The sequence below is a fragment of the Stegodyphus dumicola genome, chromosome 5 (genome assembly GCF_044657685.1).
Source record: "Stegodyphus dumicola isolate Sdum_Otavi_A_Nest chromosome 5, ASM4465768v1".
In the NCBI taxonomy this organism is placed as follows: Eukaryota; Metazoa; Arthropoda; class Arachnida; order Araneae; family Eresidae; genus Stegodyphus; species Stegodyphus dumicola.
In genome coordinates, this window is record NC_140772.1 from 163,955,614 (window position 1) to 163,973,572 (window position 17,959).

At 31.5% G+C, this 17,959-nt stretch overlaps 1 protein-coding gene across 2 annotated transcripts in view; it reads right to left on the reverse strand.

Annotated features, from left to right (window-relative positions):
- The window catches only part of LOC118181155 (calcitonin gene-related peptide type 1 receptor-like), a 374,571-nt gene that overhangs the window by 38,289 nt on the left and 318,323 nt on the right, over positions 1-17,959 (reverse strand). Inside the window, exons 14-16 of one of the 2 annotated variants that reach the window (XM_085817333.1) lie at positions 10,889-11,024; positions 8,820-8,861; positions 6,729-6,812 (exon numbers count right to left, since the gene is read on the reverse strand). In XM_085817333.1, the coding sequence (XP_085673459.1) occupies positions 6,729-6,812; positions 8,820-8,861; positions 10,889-11,024 (262 nt within the window). The remainder of the gene's footprint in view (positions 1-6,728; positions 6,813-8,819; positions 8,862-10,888; positions 11,025-17,959) is intronic. The other variant, XM_085817334.1, reaches the window with a different exon arrangement.

The window sequence follows — 17,959 nt, forward strand, 5'->3', positions numbered from 1 at the left end:
CAAGTAATATTTATCAAAGTATCAGAAACCTTCGCATCTGTTACTGTTTTTAATCGGATACTTATATACAGGATTTCGGAAAGATTGTAAGATTAAATAAGTCTTAAATAGTTGGTTGTAAACCATCGGTTTCAAGTTAAGCAAGACATCAAATGAAGTTAAGTTGTCGGGCCCTGATATTTTGATCACGCGACATGTCTCGGTAAAAGTTAAACACGTTTAATTTTTTATACAAGCTCTTATCCGAAAAAATGTTTTTCATAACCTAATTAGTTTTAAAAAAGAACGCATTACACTCAAATTAACCAAAGTATTTTTGATTAAAATATTTGGGGACCATATACAGCGTTCCGTCTTGAGGACTTCAAAGTTTCTAATGACTGCTAGTATTGGTCAAACATAAGATAGCACGTAGAGTGTATATGTTAGGCATTTTAGGCTTTCAAATCTAAATTTTAAAAGATATCTTTTACGTCAGATTAACATTAATTTCGAAACATGGTTTCAAACATAGTTTACAGAAGTTTTAAAACTCGAGAGAACTAAATATTTAAACCATATTTAAAATCAAGAATTTCTTTTGAAACCAATGCGTTTTTGTCATCTAATTTTGATAAATGCCTTAATTCTAATTTTCATGCTAGAGACCATCTCTCTCTAAAATTTGAATAGGATAAGAAATGACTTATTATTTGAAATAAATTTCGTAAAAGGTCAGTATTAAATTAAAATTTTTTACATTTCTGTTTCGAAAAGCCGTCACGTGATCTAAATTATTCATGTCTGAAAGCCTGCTAGACACCAACAAATGCTTTAATTTATTCTTATTTATCTATGGTTATTATTTCAACTTCGCGTTTCAGTTCTTGTCGTCGTGAAGTTATCTTTTAGTTATTGTCAGCATGAAGTAGGTAAAAGACCTGCTAGAATCGAGGAAAAAAGAAAACTAAATTAATGGAAAGGGCTTACGACTGCTCCCCTCCCCAAAATTTATGTATTATTATTCTTAAACATTCAGAATAGGCAATAAATTGTAAAAGATTGCTGACTAATTTAGCTAGGTAATTATTAATAAATAAAAACAAATTCGCTGTAATTTATAGAAATTGGATGACTTGAATTGAAACTGAATAATACTAGACACAGTTTATTAGGAAAACTCCAAGCCGTAAAACGGTAAAATTTTAGAGAAACCTTAAAATAGCCACTTTAAATAACTCAGGTGGTATCTAAATAACCCAGTTTAGCAAATTAAATAGTACTGTTCCGATATTATTTTTAATTAAGTGAGAAAGATTTGCTTTCATATTTGATCAACATAGATTATAGTGTGTAGAACCTGCCTTTCACTTGATCTGAACAAAATATATGCTTCAAATAGCCAATTAAAATTTAATATAGTTGTTTTAAAAAATCTGAAGTCCAGCTGATTGCAGAGAGTGATTTTTTATGGAAATTAAAATATCATGAAACAAGCATTAATTTAATAATGGAATAAGAATAATAATTTCTATTACTTAAGCATCAGAGTAATTAATATCCCATTAATGGAATGTTTCTTTTTTAAAGATAAAAAAATGTGTCAGCTTAATAATGAAAGGCAATTTTTTCTTAACGTGTTAACAACGGTATAAGCCAAGTAGATTCCGGACATGATATTTTTCTTAGTGAATACAATACCACTATTCTAATATTGAAAATTGAATTTCTGGAAAAAATTAAAGATAAATTCGACACTACACCAAATAAATGAAGGAATCAACTGGAGTCAAATATACTATTGTATATTAAATTATTCATACAAGGAATTATTGCATTCTCACGTGGTGTAATTGGTAGCCCATCCTTCTAAAAACAGGAAGATCCATAAGTTCGAATTCCGAGATGAGGATAGCCGTTTCTAAATCAGAAAAAACTAATGTCTCTACAACGACGCTTATCGTAAAATTTCATAGACGATAATTCATCATCACATGAATTTGGTTGACTGGGTCTCGAGTTCTTCCCAGCCGAATTTTAAATTTGGAAAATATAAGGAATTATTTTATTTCCTGTGTGTGCTTTCATTGTGTAGGCGGTAGCGCGTTCAGCTAGCAACTAGAAGATACAAGGTTCGAATTCCATTGACTGCAAAGTTGATTTTTCACTTTTCTCTCTCCAACTCCAAAAGAAACTTGTTATCATTTACATTCTTAGGCTATTAAGTGAATTCAGTATAAATGTCATTTACTTTTCATTACTATATATGTCTGTTGACTACTTTTATTCGGAAACCTCTTGCGTTCTTGAATATACTACGACTATATATACAGATAATGATTATCCTAGCCCCACCTCTACCTACCCTTTCACAAATATTATTCATCAAGATTTGGTTTGCTACATCGCTTTACATAATGCTTTCATTTCTTTCAAAAGTTAAGAAATATTTCAGTTTTTCTTTCTAAAAGGAAACCCTGGAATTCCTCAGTTTTTAAAATTACTCAAGAATTTACACTGGAGAAAAACTACTAGGGACGTATTCTTCAAAGAAATGCTTCAACGGGGTTAGTAATATCAGCTAAATCTTAGCTTTAAACTTTTCTATTTGAAGGAATGAGGATGTATGATCCACTTGAAGCGAACCAATGCCGCGAAACGTTTCATGTTCTTTATTTTCAAATAGTAATAATACTTGTGTTTAGTTAAATATATCTATTGGTGTAAAGCTAAGCAATCAACAAATCAACAAATGCGTTAATTCTACATGAAACTAATTTCATTTTTGAATCTCTAAAATATTCATGAAACAGACATAAATAAAATTGTTAAAAATTAGGAAAGGTGAAAGATTACCATGCAAATAAATCAGAAAGTAAATTTAATTAGTTCTATTTCAACATTCTTTAGTATGTTTTATTAATTGATGAAAGAACGTATAATATCCAAACATAAGAAGATGCCACTTTATTCGAAAACTTCTAATTATGCTCTAATTTTAACAAATTTCTATTTTCGTTCTGGCTAATTTGTAATCCTTTGTTCGCAATTTATTGTATTAAATCTAATTCCGCCTACACTGCAAAAAATCTCACCGCGAATGCCTCGAGGCATTTAGAGAAATTGGACAGAGAATCTGCAATTAGCATTCTCAGAAATGAAAGCATTTAAAAATGTTTCGCAAATCCAATATAAAGTACGTTGGATTGAGTAAGACTTTGTTCAATCATTTGCATAGGATATAAAAAAAGAAAGAAAAAATTGCTTCATTTATATTAAAAGTTTTCAAAAGAATAATTGACAAATACAGCTTTTAAGAAGAAAGAAGTCTGCCACCAGATTAATTTTACACGGCAACGATTAAGCATTTAATTTTAACCTTAGGCTCATTTTTTACTGCAAATGTATTTTAAACGCAATTCAAGATTAGCTCACTGTACTTGATAAAAACTAATAACGTTAGCTGCGTAAATATTTGAATTTATAGCAATGAATTACTTCATTGCTCTAAGATATTACGTTTGAAGTTCTTTTTGTAGTGTGTAAATTAATTTCTACGTAGACAAAAAGAAAACAATATTTTGCAGCTATGGATTTTTTACCATGCTACTACAGAATGTTTTCATTTTTTCTCTCCCCCTCTCCAAAAAAAGAAAAGTAGAAAATTTTCAGCCAAGTCTAAACGTTGCACAAAAACTTAAGTTAAAGCATATTCAGTGGTACATATGTACCCAAAGGTGTTCCCGCATTAATATTAATGGTTTATTTTCTCTGAATAATTTTCAATCATGTCAGAAAGACGAACACAAAACCAGGTGTGGGTACTATAACATGTGGTTAGAGAAATAAAAATTATTTTGATTATTTTCTTTTCTTTCATTACCACTCACAAATGAAACCCTTATAAGTTTCTTTCACGTACTACATTTTGCAACAACCTAGTGAGTTGAATAACGTTTACTAAATGAGTTTAGACTTTTAGACTACTTTCTGAAAATTGCAGAAGCAACAAGAAATACTTAAATGTGAAAGAGAAATATTCATTGACATACGTTAAAACTGTAATTATTTCAAACCATTTTGCTTAAGAAACAGAACTTCGGGGCAATCAGCCAAGATTTAGCTTGCCACGAATCACAGATGAACCACGAACATGAACATTCATCAAACCGTAGAGGAAAATCCATCTGGTGCTTAGAGATTTTCACGCAAGTTGCGCATATCACAGTAACCTACACGACTACGGTCAATAGCAGCTGCCGGCATTATATTCCATGAAATGAAGTTAGGTTAAGTAATCCGTTGAACAGAAGTGTGCCAGAAATTCCTAAGAAAATCTGCAGAAAATTCGTTTCTTCAAAATAAGAATGAGATAAGACAGCTATGATGGACAGAATGAGACAGAAGAATGAGATTAAGCTTGCAAGCAATCGAAACAAAGCGTAAGATAAGAAACGCGCCTGTTTCTTGTAATCCCAGTTAGTTTACTGATCTTGTTATTAAATACAGGTACGGTTCGAATACATATTGATGCTTTGTGTTTGGATTAATTTCAAAAGGCCAATTCAGTAGCAGTTCATTCTAAATATTCATAGTATTAATGTGAATTTGTATTCTGAACAACTGGAACGGAAATATGCTTTTTTGAAGTAAAAGTCAATGGTTGTAATGAACAGAAATAACACCCTCTTACAGCATTAAAACGCTAAATATAATAACACTGCTAACGCGACCTAAAAAAGTCTAATAACTGAAGAGGATCTAACAGAAGCCATACCCAGTATATACTGAAGCGAGCTCCGGATTTTCAAATTAATATTTGCTTCCATCCAACTTTTTTTTTGTGAATTTCTTGGCAACAGCACTTTAAAAACCAGGAGGACATGGACGCTGGAGGAAAAGAGTTACTTGAAGAGAAAGGTCTGGCATCGATGTGGGAGAATGATGTTGCAGTATAACAACTTATACTCCGAATACTAAACAGCTCTCGTTGTAAAGTTACGCATTAAGGAACCAAAATATTGCAAAACGTTTGATGCACTTCAATATAGAAGGGTCTAACCTAAAACTTTCATAATAGTTTTGTGTAAATTAGCTGACTATTTATTACTGTTACTTAAGACTATTTATTACTGTTACTTGACAGTTTATTACTGTTACTTATGAACTATAATTTATCATTACTGGTTATGTTGAACATTAATTATTAAAATAATAAATATTATTACAGTAAATTTTAATTTATTATAATAAAAAGTATTTATTTAATATTTATTAAACATACATTAAATTTCAATTTATTATTTTAATTTTTGAAGAACGTTTACTTTTTTGCCAGATTAAAAGAAAATTCTTTGTTTTCTCAGGTAACTTAACAATAATTCAGAAGTGATTATCTGGCCTTGCTCTTAGTGCCTAAAGTTCAATATTTTCTTAACTTTGCGGCAAAAACTTTTTTCTTCCATCACTTTTAGAGCCCTTCTCTAATATAATGCATACTTTTCGAAATGGAAGTTTCGCCTAATTAATTACTTTTAAGATGATTTAAATTATGAAAAATAATTTATTGAACATAATTTTTTTATCCAAAACATTCTTTAATTTTTCTTTCTTTTCAGTTACATTGTTTTATCAATATTCAGATCTGATGATAACTTCAAAGCAGAAAAAGGAGAACAAATTCATGAAATAAATCGTTAACCTTTGTGAAATTCTCCCAACTAAAATTTATTCATTGACAAATTTCGAAGCTCAAATTTACACTAATAATTTCTAGAACATCTCACGGACTAGAATTCACATTATCGCTCCAAATTAAGATTCTATATTGTTATTATTATTATTATAAGGCCCAGCCCCGATCCTCCTAACTGGCACAAGCCGGAGATTCTATAATATATAAGATATTAAACAGCAGCGCACTAATAGAAAGCTTAATAAGCATTATTGTACATTAATTTTAACAATTTACATAATAATCTTGTTAAAGTACAGCAGGGTCAGTGAAGTAAGCATTGGCTGAGTTGAAAGCTAAACACTAGTAGTTTAACTTGGATTCAAAGGCAGTCTAATGGGCTTGCTGCAGTGATTTTTTCGTGGTTTTTTTTCAATAAATAATTTGAATATAGTTCGTACAATATCTACCGCGAAGTAAGATATCTCAGCAGGAAGATAGCCATCGCTCTCTTTACATAATCGAACGACTGAAAAACAATAACAACAAAAAACCGGCAATATTTGCATGTGATTAATATTTCTATTCAGGCATGGGAAGAAGTTTTACAGTTTACATATTACATACAAAGATATTCAAGTAGAATCTGTTATTTTGAAATACATATTTTAAATTTAGAAAAGTATTTTTCAGCAACGGCTGACTGCACATATTGACAGGCAGCGGATGACAGTTTTCTGTAGTAAAGTATGGATAAAAGTCGTATAGACTTTTATCCATACTTTACTACTAAAAGACTTTTATCCAGCTTCAAAAAGAGAAAAAAATAATATATGAAAACAATGTAATAATTATAATGGAAAAATTAGGAAACATGTTTGAAATTCATATGTTTATTCTATATTCATGAAATCTCAGAATATTTCTCACCGCTCAGTTAGCAAAAATAATTGTGGAATTTTACGCAAGATACACGAAGATATTAACGAAAATATATATTTACAATACAGCTAACAGCTAAGCAAGATCAGAAATAAACCCCATCATACAAGCAATAACAAAGGCTTAAACTTACAGATACGGTTGTAGCTGCGTAAGACATCCTTCTCCCTCTCATCAGGAGAGCCTGGTTCCACTTTTTGCGAATGAGAGCAATAACCTGCAGAAAAAATATTACTTAGAGTATAGGAATAATGATCTAACAGTTGAAACGATGTATCACAAAGAAGGAATTTTAAAAGTCTTAAGAAAGATCACAGAAGAATGAAATAAAAAATTTTAAACTCATTTTCCATAATGCGGACGTATCTCTCTTTTATAACATTGACGGAAAAATGCGGTCCGTGAGTAAAAATTGTAGCTGAATTTGACTGTTAAAAAGCAATAGCGTACTTTTTGTAGAAAAATATATGAAATGATATCATCCAAAACAGCATATTCCTATTGTACTGCGTACGAAGCTAAAGCATTTTTCGACTATTCAACGCAATGGTGTATTCTGAGCAGAGAACATTTTAGCTAAGAAGCTAGGATTCTTGGATCAGAAAGAGATTCGTGTCATGCCACAATTCACCATATTTCACGTCCTACGACCTCATTGTTCTACACTGCAATTTACTAAAATGACGCGATGGCCAGTCTGTGACATAACAGAAAAGACATTCTATCAATCCTTAAAAGAATGTTAGGGTCACTGAAGAAACTATGTATGTGCGTTCCAACAGATGTTATTTTGAAGGTGACTTTGTAATAAATTTTTACATTTCAAATACAACTGATTTACAAGGCTTTTCTGCGAATTTTTTTTTATCGTACGACAATGTATTAATAAATATAAGATTTTGTTTCGGCATTATTATTTTATTTTTCATCAAGATGCACTAATATTACAAATATTTTCTTGGTTCAGGATGGAAGTCAGCGATTGATTTTATTTTAAATAAATCATTAAAAACTTACTTAATTTAAATTGTTATTTCTTGCTTTCTTTACGACCGCGCAGAGTAGGGGGAACTAAATATTGCCATGAAATACTCAAACTATGATCTTAAAATAATACAGCAAATACATCAACAAATGCCTCTGTTTGTACCCTAAATGTTATTAATATCAACAGATAGATAGATATATATACGATCTAATTAAAAAACATTAAAAAATTTTATTGCGGCTAATTTGCCAGTATATATATATATATATATATAAAATATATATATATATATATGTACTAATTGTGCTCTATATATGTAATAAGACAACTTGGAGTAAACTGCAACAGATTAACGATGGTTCTCTGTATTACATCTTGAAGAGACTTTACTGCGTAATTAGAAAGATGACACTCGAAGGAGAGACTAATAAGCAGAGACGGCCGGATGAATATAACTTTTATTGGTGGATACGAACTAATTATTAAAAATATTTTTTTCATCACACATGATGATAGGTGCAATCGCACCTCACAGATTCATTTGAGGTAACAGCCATTTTGTTAACATATGAAACTTATACCAGTTATACTAAGTATAAGTTCACTTAACAAACTACACAAAAGTAATGAAACAATACTGAATTTTTGTTGAACATATCAGTTGTTTAGACATGTTCCAATGAAATGAAATTCAATGGATAGAAAATTGGCATATTGACAAAAACAAGAAATATAAAATATTAAATATGTTAGCTGGACGTAGCTTTACTGATCAGCATCTGATCAGAATGGTGCACATTATTATCAAACTAGATTCATTAACGATTTAATTATTTACATATATACATCCAGCGGTATGCTGGGAATCTGAACACGCCACCACTGCATTCGTTCGCGCTCACCTCTCTGCGGCGTTTCTCGATTTTCCCCGTCTACCGGCAACTTATAGTTATTTAATGCAGACAGATTTTAGACATAAAATTGCAAAATATTACTAAAAACCCAACTCAAGATTTACATGAATAAGAAAGTGCAATATCAGTTCCACAAACACATGTGTTCAATTTTTCTGACCACCGTTTGTGAAAAAACGCATAAAATAAAAACGAACAATTCATGCGTACATGGTACTGATGTTTGCAATAAAATATCTAATAATTACCCATAACAGAAAGATCCTATGATGAAAATAATGATTTCGACAACAAATTAAAAAAGAAATATTGAAAGTCTTACCTCTCCATTGAAGAAGCAAAAGAGAAGTGCAACACTCAGACCCTAAAAAAAAATTAAAATATTGAGGATATATAAAGGAAGACAAAAATAAATAAGATTTATTTTACTACAAGTTCATAGTTACATGTTATCCAAGCTATTAATCTTGAATGATGATTGCAAGCCTGGCGACCATGGGTCTACGAACGAGTAGCCCTTCACATATAATCTCAATTTAAGAAATAACTCAAGTAAGATAGACTTCTATATTGTGACAGTTCCGGCCATGAGACTTTTTTAAATAAAAAAATGCCAACTTATACTTGAACATAGGTTCATAGAAAAATTGTTTACGAGAAAAATGTTTTCCACAGGCGAACTAGTCAGTCCCACTCATGCGATCAAATTTGCTCAAAATATCATTCATTCAAATTTTAAGGAATAGGATACAAGCATTAGAAAAGGCAGTTAAACGTGTTATGAGTCTGACTGCAAATTAAAAAAAATTTTTCGGACAACAAACATTATTATAAAAGCATGAATTTGAAATTCCCATTTAGAGAATATTAAAATTCGTATAAAAAAGTTCTAAGTACGACATTGTCACTGCAGCAAGTCTGGAAAATATTAAATTTTATCCTATGCATGATGTAATTTAAAAGTTAAAATCACTAGTTATTAATTAAGCATGTTGTGTCAAGATTTCTGTGTCGAATTACAAATGTGTATAAAAAATGAAACTGCTGCTTGTTACAAACCGAGTAGCATTTAACAAGGAAAAGAGAGGAAGTTAGGCTATGCGTGATGATCCATATATTAGATTGGCAGTTCCAGTAAAGATGAGCATAGCAAACCCTGCTGGAAAAACATCCGGTATAAAATATTGGAAAAGAAAAGGCAAAGGCCAAATTTTGCAGTGTTAAACTATTATCCTACAAAACACCGAGAGGTAAACAAGTTGTAACAAAACTTTGCAATTTCAAATCCTCATCGTACACAACATCGTATTAAATAAACAAAACAGTTACAAATCATGCAGAAATATGCTTTTTTATGAATCTAACAAGTTATAAAAATTACCAAACGTACACTTTTGCGCTGTTTTTATCGTTACGTTGTTACGGACGGCAATGTTTTAAAATTACAATGTATACTGAGTTTAACACCCTTTTTATGAGGTGAGTATTTTTAATGTATGCATGCATACTAAGAAGATGTAAGTATTTATCGAAAATGTAATCCTCTTGGAGCAGATTTAAGAAGAATTTAAAAATACAAATAGATTTCATGCAAATCTAAGTTTCCTATACTTGATTTGTTGTGTATGATTTAAGGAAAAAAAATTAAATAGATAGACATCAATGAGAAAATGTTTTAACCCAAGCATTAAAAACTTCAAGTTAGAATTCTGAATTATTATTACTAACATGCTGTTTATTTAAGACAGATGTAGAATTTCTGACTATTTGCATAATCGATTTCTAATTTAAATGAAAAGAGGAAATTAAAAAATAAACTTTCATTCATTTTGAAATAAATACGGCAGTTTTTTTTATCATCATATACTCATTAATTTATTAAATTTCCTAAAATTTATTTCAAGGCAATAAATTTTTATCTTCCTAGTAAAATTTTAATAAGATTCCCGTTCTTTGACCTAGCTATGAAACTGGAAATAATATCTCATCAAACTATATGCTTCTCAGTTTCAATGAAACGCGAAGTTTTCGGTCTCCTCATGTTACAATTTTGCAAGCAATAAAAGATTTTTATCACGCGGAAGAGTTTCTGTAAAATCACCATAACGTTTAAAGTAACAATATTACCTAACAGATGGCGCGACTTCTGCAAGTTCACAAAATCGAAACTTGAGTTCTGAGGAGCCAAAAATGAAGAACAATATCTCGAATTACTGCTAACGGCTTTTTAACACAATTGCTGGAATTTAGCAGTTTAAAAATTTATGCACTGAATAACTTAAAAATATCAATGGAAGTGGTTAAAATTTGCTTTATTTTATTTAAATAAAGTCTAAAATACCTTTCAGCAATTTAAAAAAAAAAAAAAAAAAAAAAAAAAAAATACTCTACTTGGAATGAAGTAACGATGGCCGAGATAGTCTCGTAGATGGCTTCTCCAGGGGATCGAGGAACGGGACGAAAAGGTGTCACAACATAGTGAAGTCCAAGAAGAGGGATCAAAATGAGGGTTGCACGCACAGCTTTCCTGAAACATAAAGTAACGGAACAATTATACATTTGGGTTGCCAATGAAAATACAGCTATTTAACTCGAAGGGAATCATCTTAACAATTTTGCATTTGCTTGATATAGCAATTTTAGAAAAATAAAATAACAATTTTAGGAAATTTGTTACAGAATATCTAAATTTTGATGCCAAAATTTTAATCACAGTCAGCGAATACGCAAACATAAAGACACATTTTGTTTTCTCTTCAGATCGTGGTTCAATACTCCCAATCAAAGTTAAGCAATTTACAGAATTCAGTACTTTAGCTGTGAACAATAACTGATTCATTAAGAAAGTTGAGTAAAATTAAACAGAAATTAAACGGCGTGAATCCTTTGAGTATGGTTTGAAGAGGATCACCTCAAAAGAGTGCAGCACCTTCTCGAAAAGACAGAAGACTTCCCCAGAAGACAGAAGAGTGCCCCTGCCATTAGAGATAGCAAACAAACTAAGATCATTGGCACGCTTACACTAATCTGGAGTTTTCCATAAAGGTGTGGGCACTGTTACGCGAATCCGATTTTCTTTTCAATTACTGATTAATTATTAAGAATTATTGTAAGTTAAGGAAGCGGATTTTTTAATGAAATAAAAACTACTTAAATTTCGGTATTTTTTAATCTCGATTTCAATAAATTCTTAATCTCGATCTAATCTCTTAATCTCTAATCTCTTAATTAAGAGATTAGATTAAGATCTAAATTCTTAATCTAATCTCTTAATCTCGATCTCAATAAATTCTTTACCTATGGGTGACTGAAATAAATTGCATGAAAAAATAAACAAATGTTCAAAGCCATTCCAGAATGAATTTCATGAATTGAAAATACTTCTAATAATAATGACACTTGTTCCGAAATTGCGTTTCTGAAAACTAAATAAGAAAATAAGCTCAAGAAACTATGTAGAAAATCAGATTTTATAATCAGAATGTAGAATTATGGAAAATAATACTGCATTGTCTGAAGAAATACTAAAAGGTTCCATTGTAATAGTAATGGCAAATTACGATAAAATGACTACGGTTTGGAAAACAAAATAACAAAGTCAACAAAAACGATAACAAATTTTGGGAAATACTAGAAAAAAGAAAAATTTAAACGGGGTGAGAGGTGTTACGGACCATTTTTAAGAGTAATTTTTTTTTTAAATTTGAAATCAATATGTACACTGCGAAAAAAAAGGGGGGACAGTTTTATATCTCTCGTTCTACTAAGCCGATTGACGAAATGTATTAGGTGTATATATAGCATTATTCTAATATAGGTATTTTGACACAAAATCGGACTTTTTCTGAAAACTCGCAAGAGTAGCTTTTAAAAATTAACTCTCAAAATTTTAGGTCCTCAATGTTAATTGAGTTTGGTATATATTTATTTGATTCTTCCTTTAATATTTCGAAATTCAGGTTCATTCCAAATAAAATTCACCCATTTTTATGATTTATTTTTAAAATTTGTATTTTAAAATGAATTTTTATAAATTTTTCAGAAACAAGTTTGAAATATAATCTATAAAATTTTTACCATCATCTTAAAGTAGACGTATTTCTAGAGCATATCGGCAAAAAAATGACAGTTTTTTATTCAAAATCTCCAAAGATATACGTGAATTTATATATTGGCCCGTTTTGAAATTTGGCATATTTACTGAAAGCGATAAAACATCAAATGTGGTTTAGACACATTGCTAAAATTATTTGAAAGTTGGAACGATTCCCGCTTATACACAGTGTAAAAGGGTAGGAACGAGGTGCCTTTTTTTCGCTCCGGCATAATGGAAGGGAAAGGAAAATTGGTTGCCATATATTAAGAAGTTCGCTTAGTGAATTATTCTTGGCGCAAACTGAAAAAAATTGCGCCAAGATAAATTTCTGAATTTCTCCGTAAATTTTGCACGACATTTTATAAAATTTAAAATCTAGGCATAATTTGAGTCGTGGAATCGAAATATGGAAAAAAAATTGGTATTTTATTTCAGAAAAGTGCAATTTTGTGTCAGAATACCTAAGTTACAACAATGCTATATATAAATCTAATATACATCCTAAGTCGCGCGCTTTCAAGACATGAAAAACGCAATTTGAATTTTGTCAATAGGCCCAGTAGAACAGAAGATATAGAACAGCCCCTTTATTTCGCAGTGTACATTGGAAGTCGAAAGAAAATGAGATAGCCTCCTTAAACTATTAGATAGAGCATATAAAATTGAATATTCGGTAGAATACTGAGGATTTCATATGGAACATCTTATTAATTTACGTCCAAAAAGAAAAAATAAAAATAATAAAAAACTATATGCATTTTTTACCCTTTCTGTGCATAGTAGTTTGAAATTTCGACCAAATAAGGCTTAATTTATTAAAAAATAAGCCTCTCCTGGCAACCAGAAACATTTTTCTGATTGACGAAAATATGAGTATACCGTTAAGCCAATCCGATGTTTTTCTGTGGGAAACATGATAGCAATTCTCTAAGAGATTCCTTTAAATTTTAGATTTGTTAAATAAAGCAGAAAACATGCATTTATGTGTTATTCAAACAAAATTAAACTGTCCATTCACATATTCGCAAATATCGTATTTTATGTACAAGGCATATTTCAAATACTATTTCATTTGACACTAAATACTTCGCGATGCAATATTTGAAGGAAGTCTTATTATTGAAGAAGTTGAAAATGAATAGAGTGAGAAGTGAAATATTGAAGCAGTTGAAATCAATACCTTTAAAAAGGAAATTGTAATGATTTAATTAAACTTTTTTTGTATACCGAATATTTTCCATTTCTTTGGATTTTGACCAATGAAAACTTTGCAGTCATCAGTCTAAAGTATAAAAGACGAAGTGCATTTGTACGAATCTAGGAAAACGCCTAATAGTGATATTACAGTGTGATAATTACAGCCTGATAACAGTTTTATAATTTAACAAATTGCATGCATTCTTCTGAGAGCTTTTTCTTCCTTCACTACGGAATGCAGTGATGTTAATTTAAATCTCCTTCACATAACTCTTAATTTAAAAAATTCTGTTTCGTACAAGGATTACTTCTTTAATGTGGATCTAATCTCAGTGATAAGGCATCAAGAAAAAAATGCAACATTTAAACAGCATTAACTCTGAATGTCTCAATTATTCTGTGTAAGTTATTCTAAATCTTGACATTTAATAAAAGCCTTGTTTTCGCTTATCGTAAGCTCTTGAAACTCAGATAGGCACATTAATAAATGATGGCTAGGTACGAAAGCAGGCGAATGTCTCTTGGTGACAATTTTTTTTATATTGTCAATGATAAATTGTCAGTTTGTGAGGAAAAACCATATTGTCGGTGGCAGTACGGTTTTGCATACAAAAGATAAACCATAATTCTGTCCAAAGTCCATAGTCTGTTCCATTCCATGAACAGACCAGTTCCTGTTCATATCAAAGATAGGATGCACCATAGTTCTGTCCCATATTTGATATAAAGCATGACGAAGACTGAAATATAAATATTAAACTTATTACACTTTTCTCTTTCTTTAGAATTTTGAAATGATATCCGATCTGATGAATTTCAGATAATCCGAATTTTTTCATCCCACGCGTTTTCAAGGTTGCGAAATGTTTCAGAATTATATCTGTACATGGAATTTTACGGTTTTAAGGATGTGTTCTACGTTTTAAGGATTTAAACTCAGAATGAAAGATAATTCGAACTTATATTGGACTCTAACATTAACTACAGACTCACGACTCGGACTGGTTTCTGTGCGCCTTGCAAAACATGTCGTCAAAGGGCTGAAAAGTTAAACGTAAGGTTCAGCGGGGAAAATAATCGAAGTGTCTTTCTTATTAATATTTCTTCAATATAATAATTTTGTAAATATTAATAAACAATCTGAGAATATATATTAAAAAATATGATAAAGTTTAAATTTATATGTACCAATATAATATATTCAATAATAAAAAGTTTTAAGTTTTTTCACATTACATGGAATGCGTCGTTTGAGCCAAACCTTAGAAGGAAAGGAAAGAATGGTATTTCTAAATATGGAAAAAAAAAGAGAGAAGAATTAGGCAAAATAAACATAAAAAATCACTCATAGATATTACAATCACAAATATTCACGTCTTATATGAAATTCGAGCCCCATTTTATAAGCGTGGGAGCAGCCTCCGCTGATAATTATATTGATCAGGATTCAGTAAGAAGTGAGATTAAATCTCGCAAAATTTTGTCACGGCATAACGAGAAAGAAAATATCTAGAAAAAGAACGTGTGCATTTTCAATAATAATAAGTTTGTGTCATCACCTGCAGAGCCTAGTCAAATTAAATTTAATAATGCAAAAGGATTGTAAGCTGCAATTTTCGCAATGAAAACAATAAGAAATGGACAACAATCAATCTTAATTTTAAAGCAAGCAGTTAGTCGACTACAGATTATATTTTCTCTTTCACTAACTGTAGAGTCTTCGTGTTCTTTTCGGGAACCTTAGACCTTACGTAAAAAGACTGTGTAGCGAATTTTCGGTATGTCTTTGAAAATCAGAAACTGCAGAAGAAGGTTTAAATAACCTTGTTGCACTCCCTCGGTGCTCATAATTACCACCACTTGTGGCAACGTAACTCGAACAAAAAATAAAAATGTAAAACTGACAATAAATTAAGATGCTAAACAATTGGCTCCTTATTTACTCGTACCTAAACCGCTAATTCGGCTGCACACAGCAAAGCCGAGCTTAGAATATCAATATAATAGGAAGAGGGTGGCTAATACAAACTATAGAGCTATTTCAAAACACGCAGCATAAAGTTGGAACTAAATCCACTACTTCTCTTCACGAACTCTTGACATCGCAGCTTAAATACCGCTACTGAACTCACTCATACTACGTCATTAAAATTTACATTCTGGAAGGAAACTGAAATCAAAAGGGAAAGGAATGATTCTTAAAATAATTGATTAGAATAAAAGATCTTTGCATAATATCTGAAACTCGTACAGGAAAAACAGCAACACATAAATTTATGTCTAAAATTTAGATAATTTCTAAATAAAATTTGTTTCCAGTGTTGTTTTTGTTTGAGGGGATAAAACAATTCCATGAGAAATACAAATAACGATAATATTTGCTCGTCAGAGGCAAGTATTCGAGAACGTATATTTCCATTAATGAATAAAAATCCAGCATGAAACGCATTTCAAATGTATGCATTTCAGAATTATTCATTGTTTTCATTTGCTTCAAATACATACGCTAATAGGGTACATCGCCTGTTTATACGTACCAAAAATTTTTATGATGACTTCGTAAAGCCTTGGGATTGAAGAAAATACTCATATTGATTACCAATAAACTCTGTTGAAAATTCCACATTTTGCCTGGCTTTTTTAAATATGAGAACTTGTGAATTATTCAAATCTAAGCCGAATTCAAAATGGCTTCGGGTTAGGCAATAAACAGTAAAGGAAGTGAATTAATGAGCTCTTTGCTATTATTTTGAGTGTAGGCGATATAGCATAAAGCCTTCTGCCTCGGGGACCATCTTCATTCCTTTCATTATTTCTTAGCTTGATTTTGTTATAAAATATTGTAAATATTGGCTTACATTCGTAAGCCTATAAAACTTAATTTTAAAATTCATTATATATGGAAACATAGTGTTTAGTTTATACACTTGTACCGCTATAAATTATATATATATACCGGGTGGCCATAATAAAACTGACAGTGCTCACAGTGTTCTGTAGCGCGATCTATTTGCGAGAATGACGCCACATTTGTAGGAAAATTAAACAAGACGGGGAAAGAAGGATTCCGCGAAAAAAAATTAGTCCCAAAAGTCACCCCTAGCGGAATATTTGGCGCTGTGTAATAGAAAATAGAGTGTTAACAAATGCAAATTAATACGGAATAAAATTACCTTTTATTATGGATATGCCTTACAGTACGGTATGAAAAATCTTACGAAAGATTATCAACTTCTATCCGTACAAGATCAGCCGTGTACAGGAGTTACTGTACCCCGACCATAATAAGCGATTGACTTTTGCTCTCACCTTTCTTGCCAGAATGGAGGTGGATGATGCTTGGCCGTGGAAAATCTTATGGGGAGACGAGGCCCACTTTTACCTGAATGGAACTGTGAATACCCAGAACTGCCGAATTTGCGATGACAAATCACCACATGCAGTCACAGCAGTTCCCTTACATTCACCAAAGGTAACTAACGGTTTGGTGTGGGTTCACAGCGGAATTTATCGTAGGTCCATTCTTCTATGAGAACATTACCCCGACAGGACCGGAAACCTGTTCTGTTACCGGAGAGAAATATCGCTACATGTTGAACAGCTTTGTCATTCCGGCATTTCAGCGCAAAGACAATGCCTGGGGGAAATCATTTTCATGCAAGATGGAGCCCCTCTACACGTTGCTGTACGGGTGCAACAGATGCTACGACAGAAATTCACAACAGAAAGAGTCATTAGCCGCTACTCTCCAACTGCATGGCCACCTCGGTCGCCTGATCTTACCCCATGCGACTTCTGGCTATGGGGTTACCTTAAGTCCAAGGTCTATCAAGGAAAGGTCCAGGATCTGGCTACGTTGAAGGATAACATATCACAGACTGTACGGGAGATTCCTGCAGACATGTTACTTTCTGCTGTTGTGCATACTGTGCACAGAATGCAATATGTGGTCCAGAACAACGGCAGCCACATTGAATCTCATTTGAATGCAAAATAAAAGGTAATTTTCGTATTGATTTGCATTTGTTAACACTCTATTTTCTATTACACAGCGCCAAATATTCCCCTAGGGTTGACTTTTGGAACTAATTTTTTTTCGCGGAATCCTTCGTTCCCCGTCTTGTTTAATCTTCCTACAAAATGTGGCGTCATTCTCGAAAATAAATCGC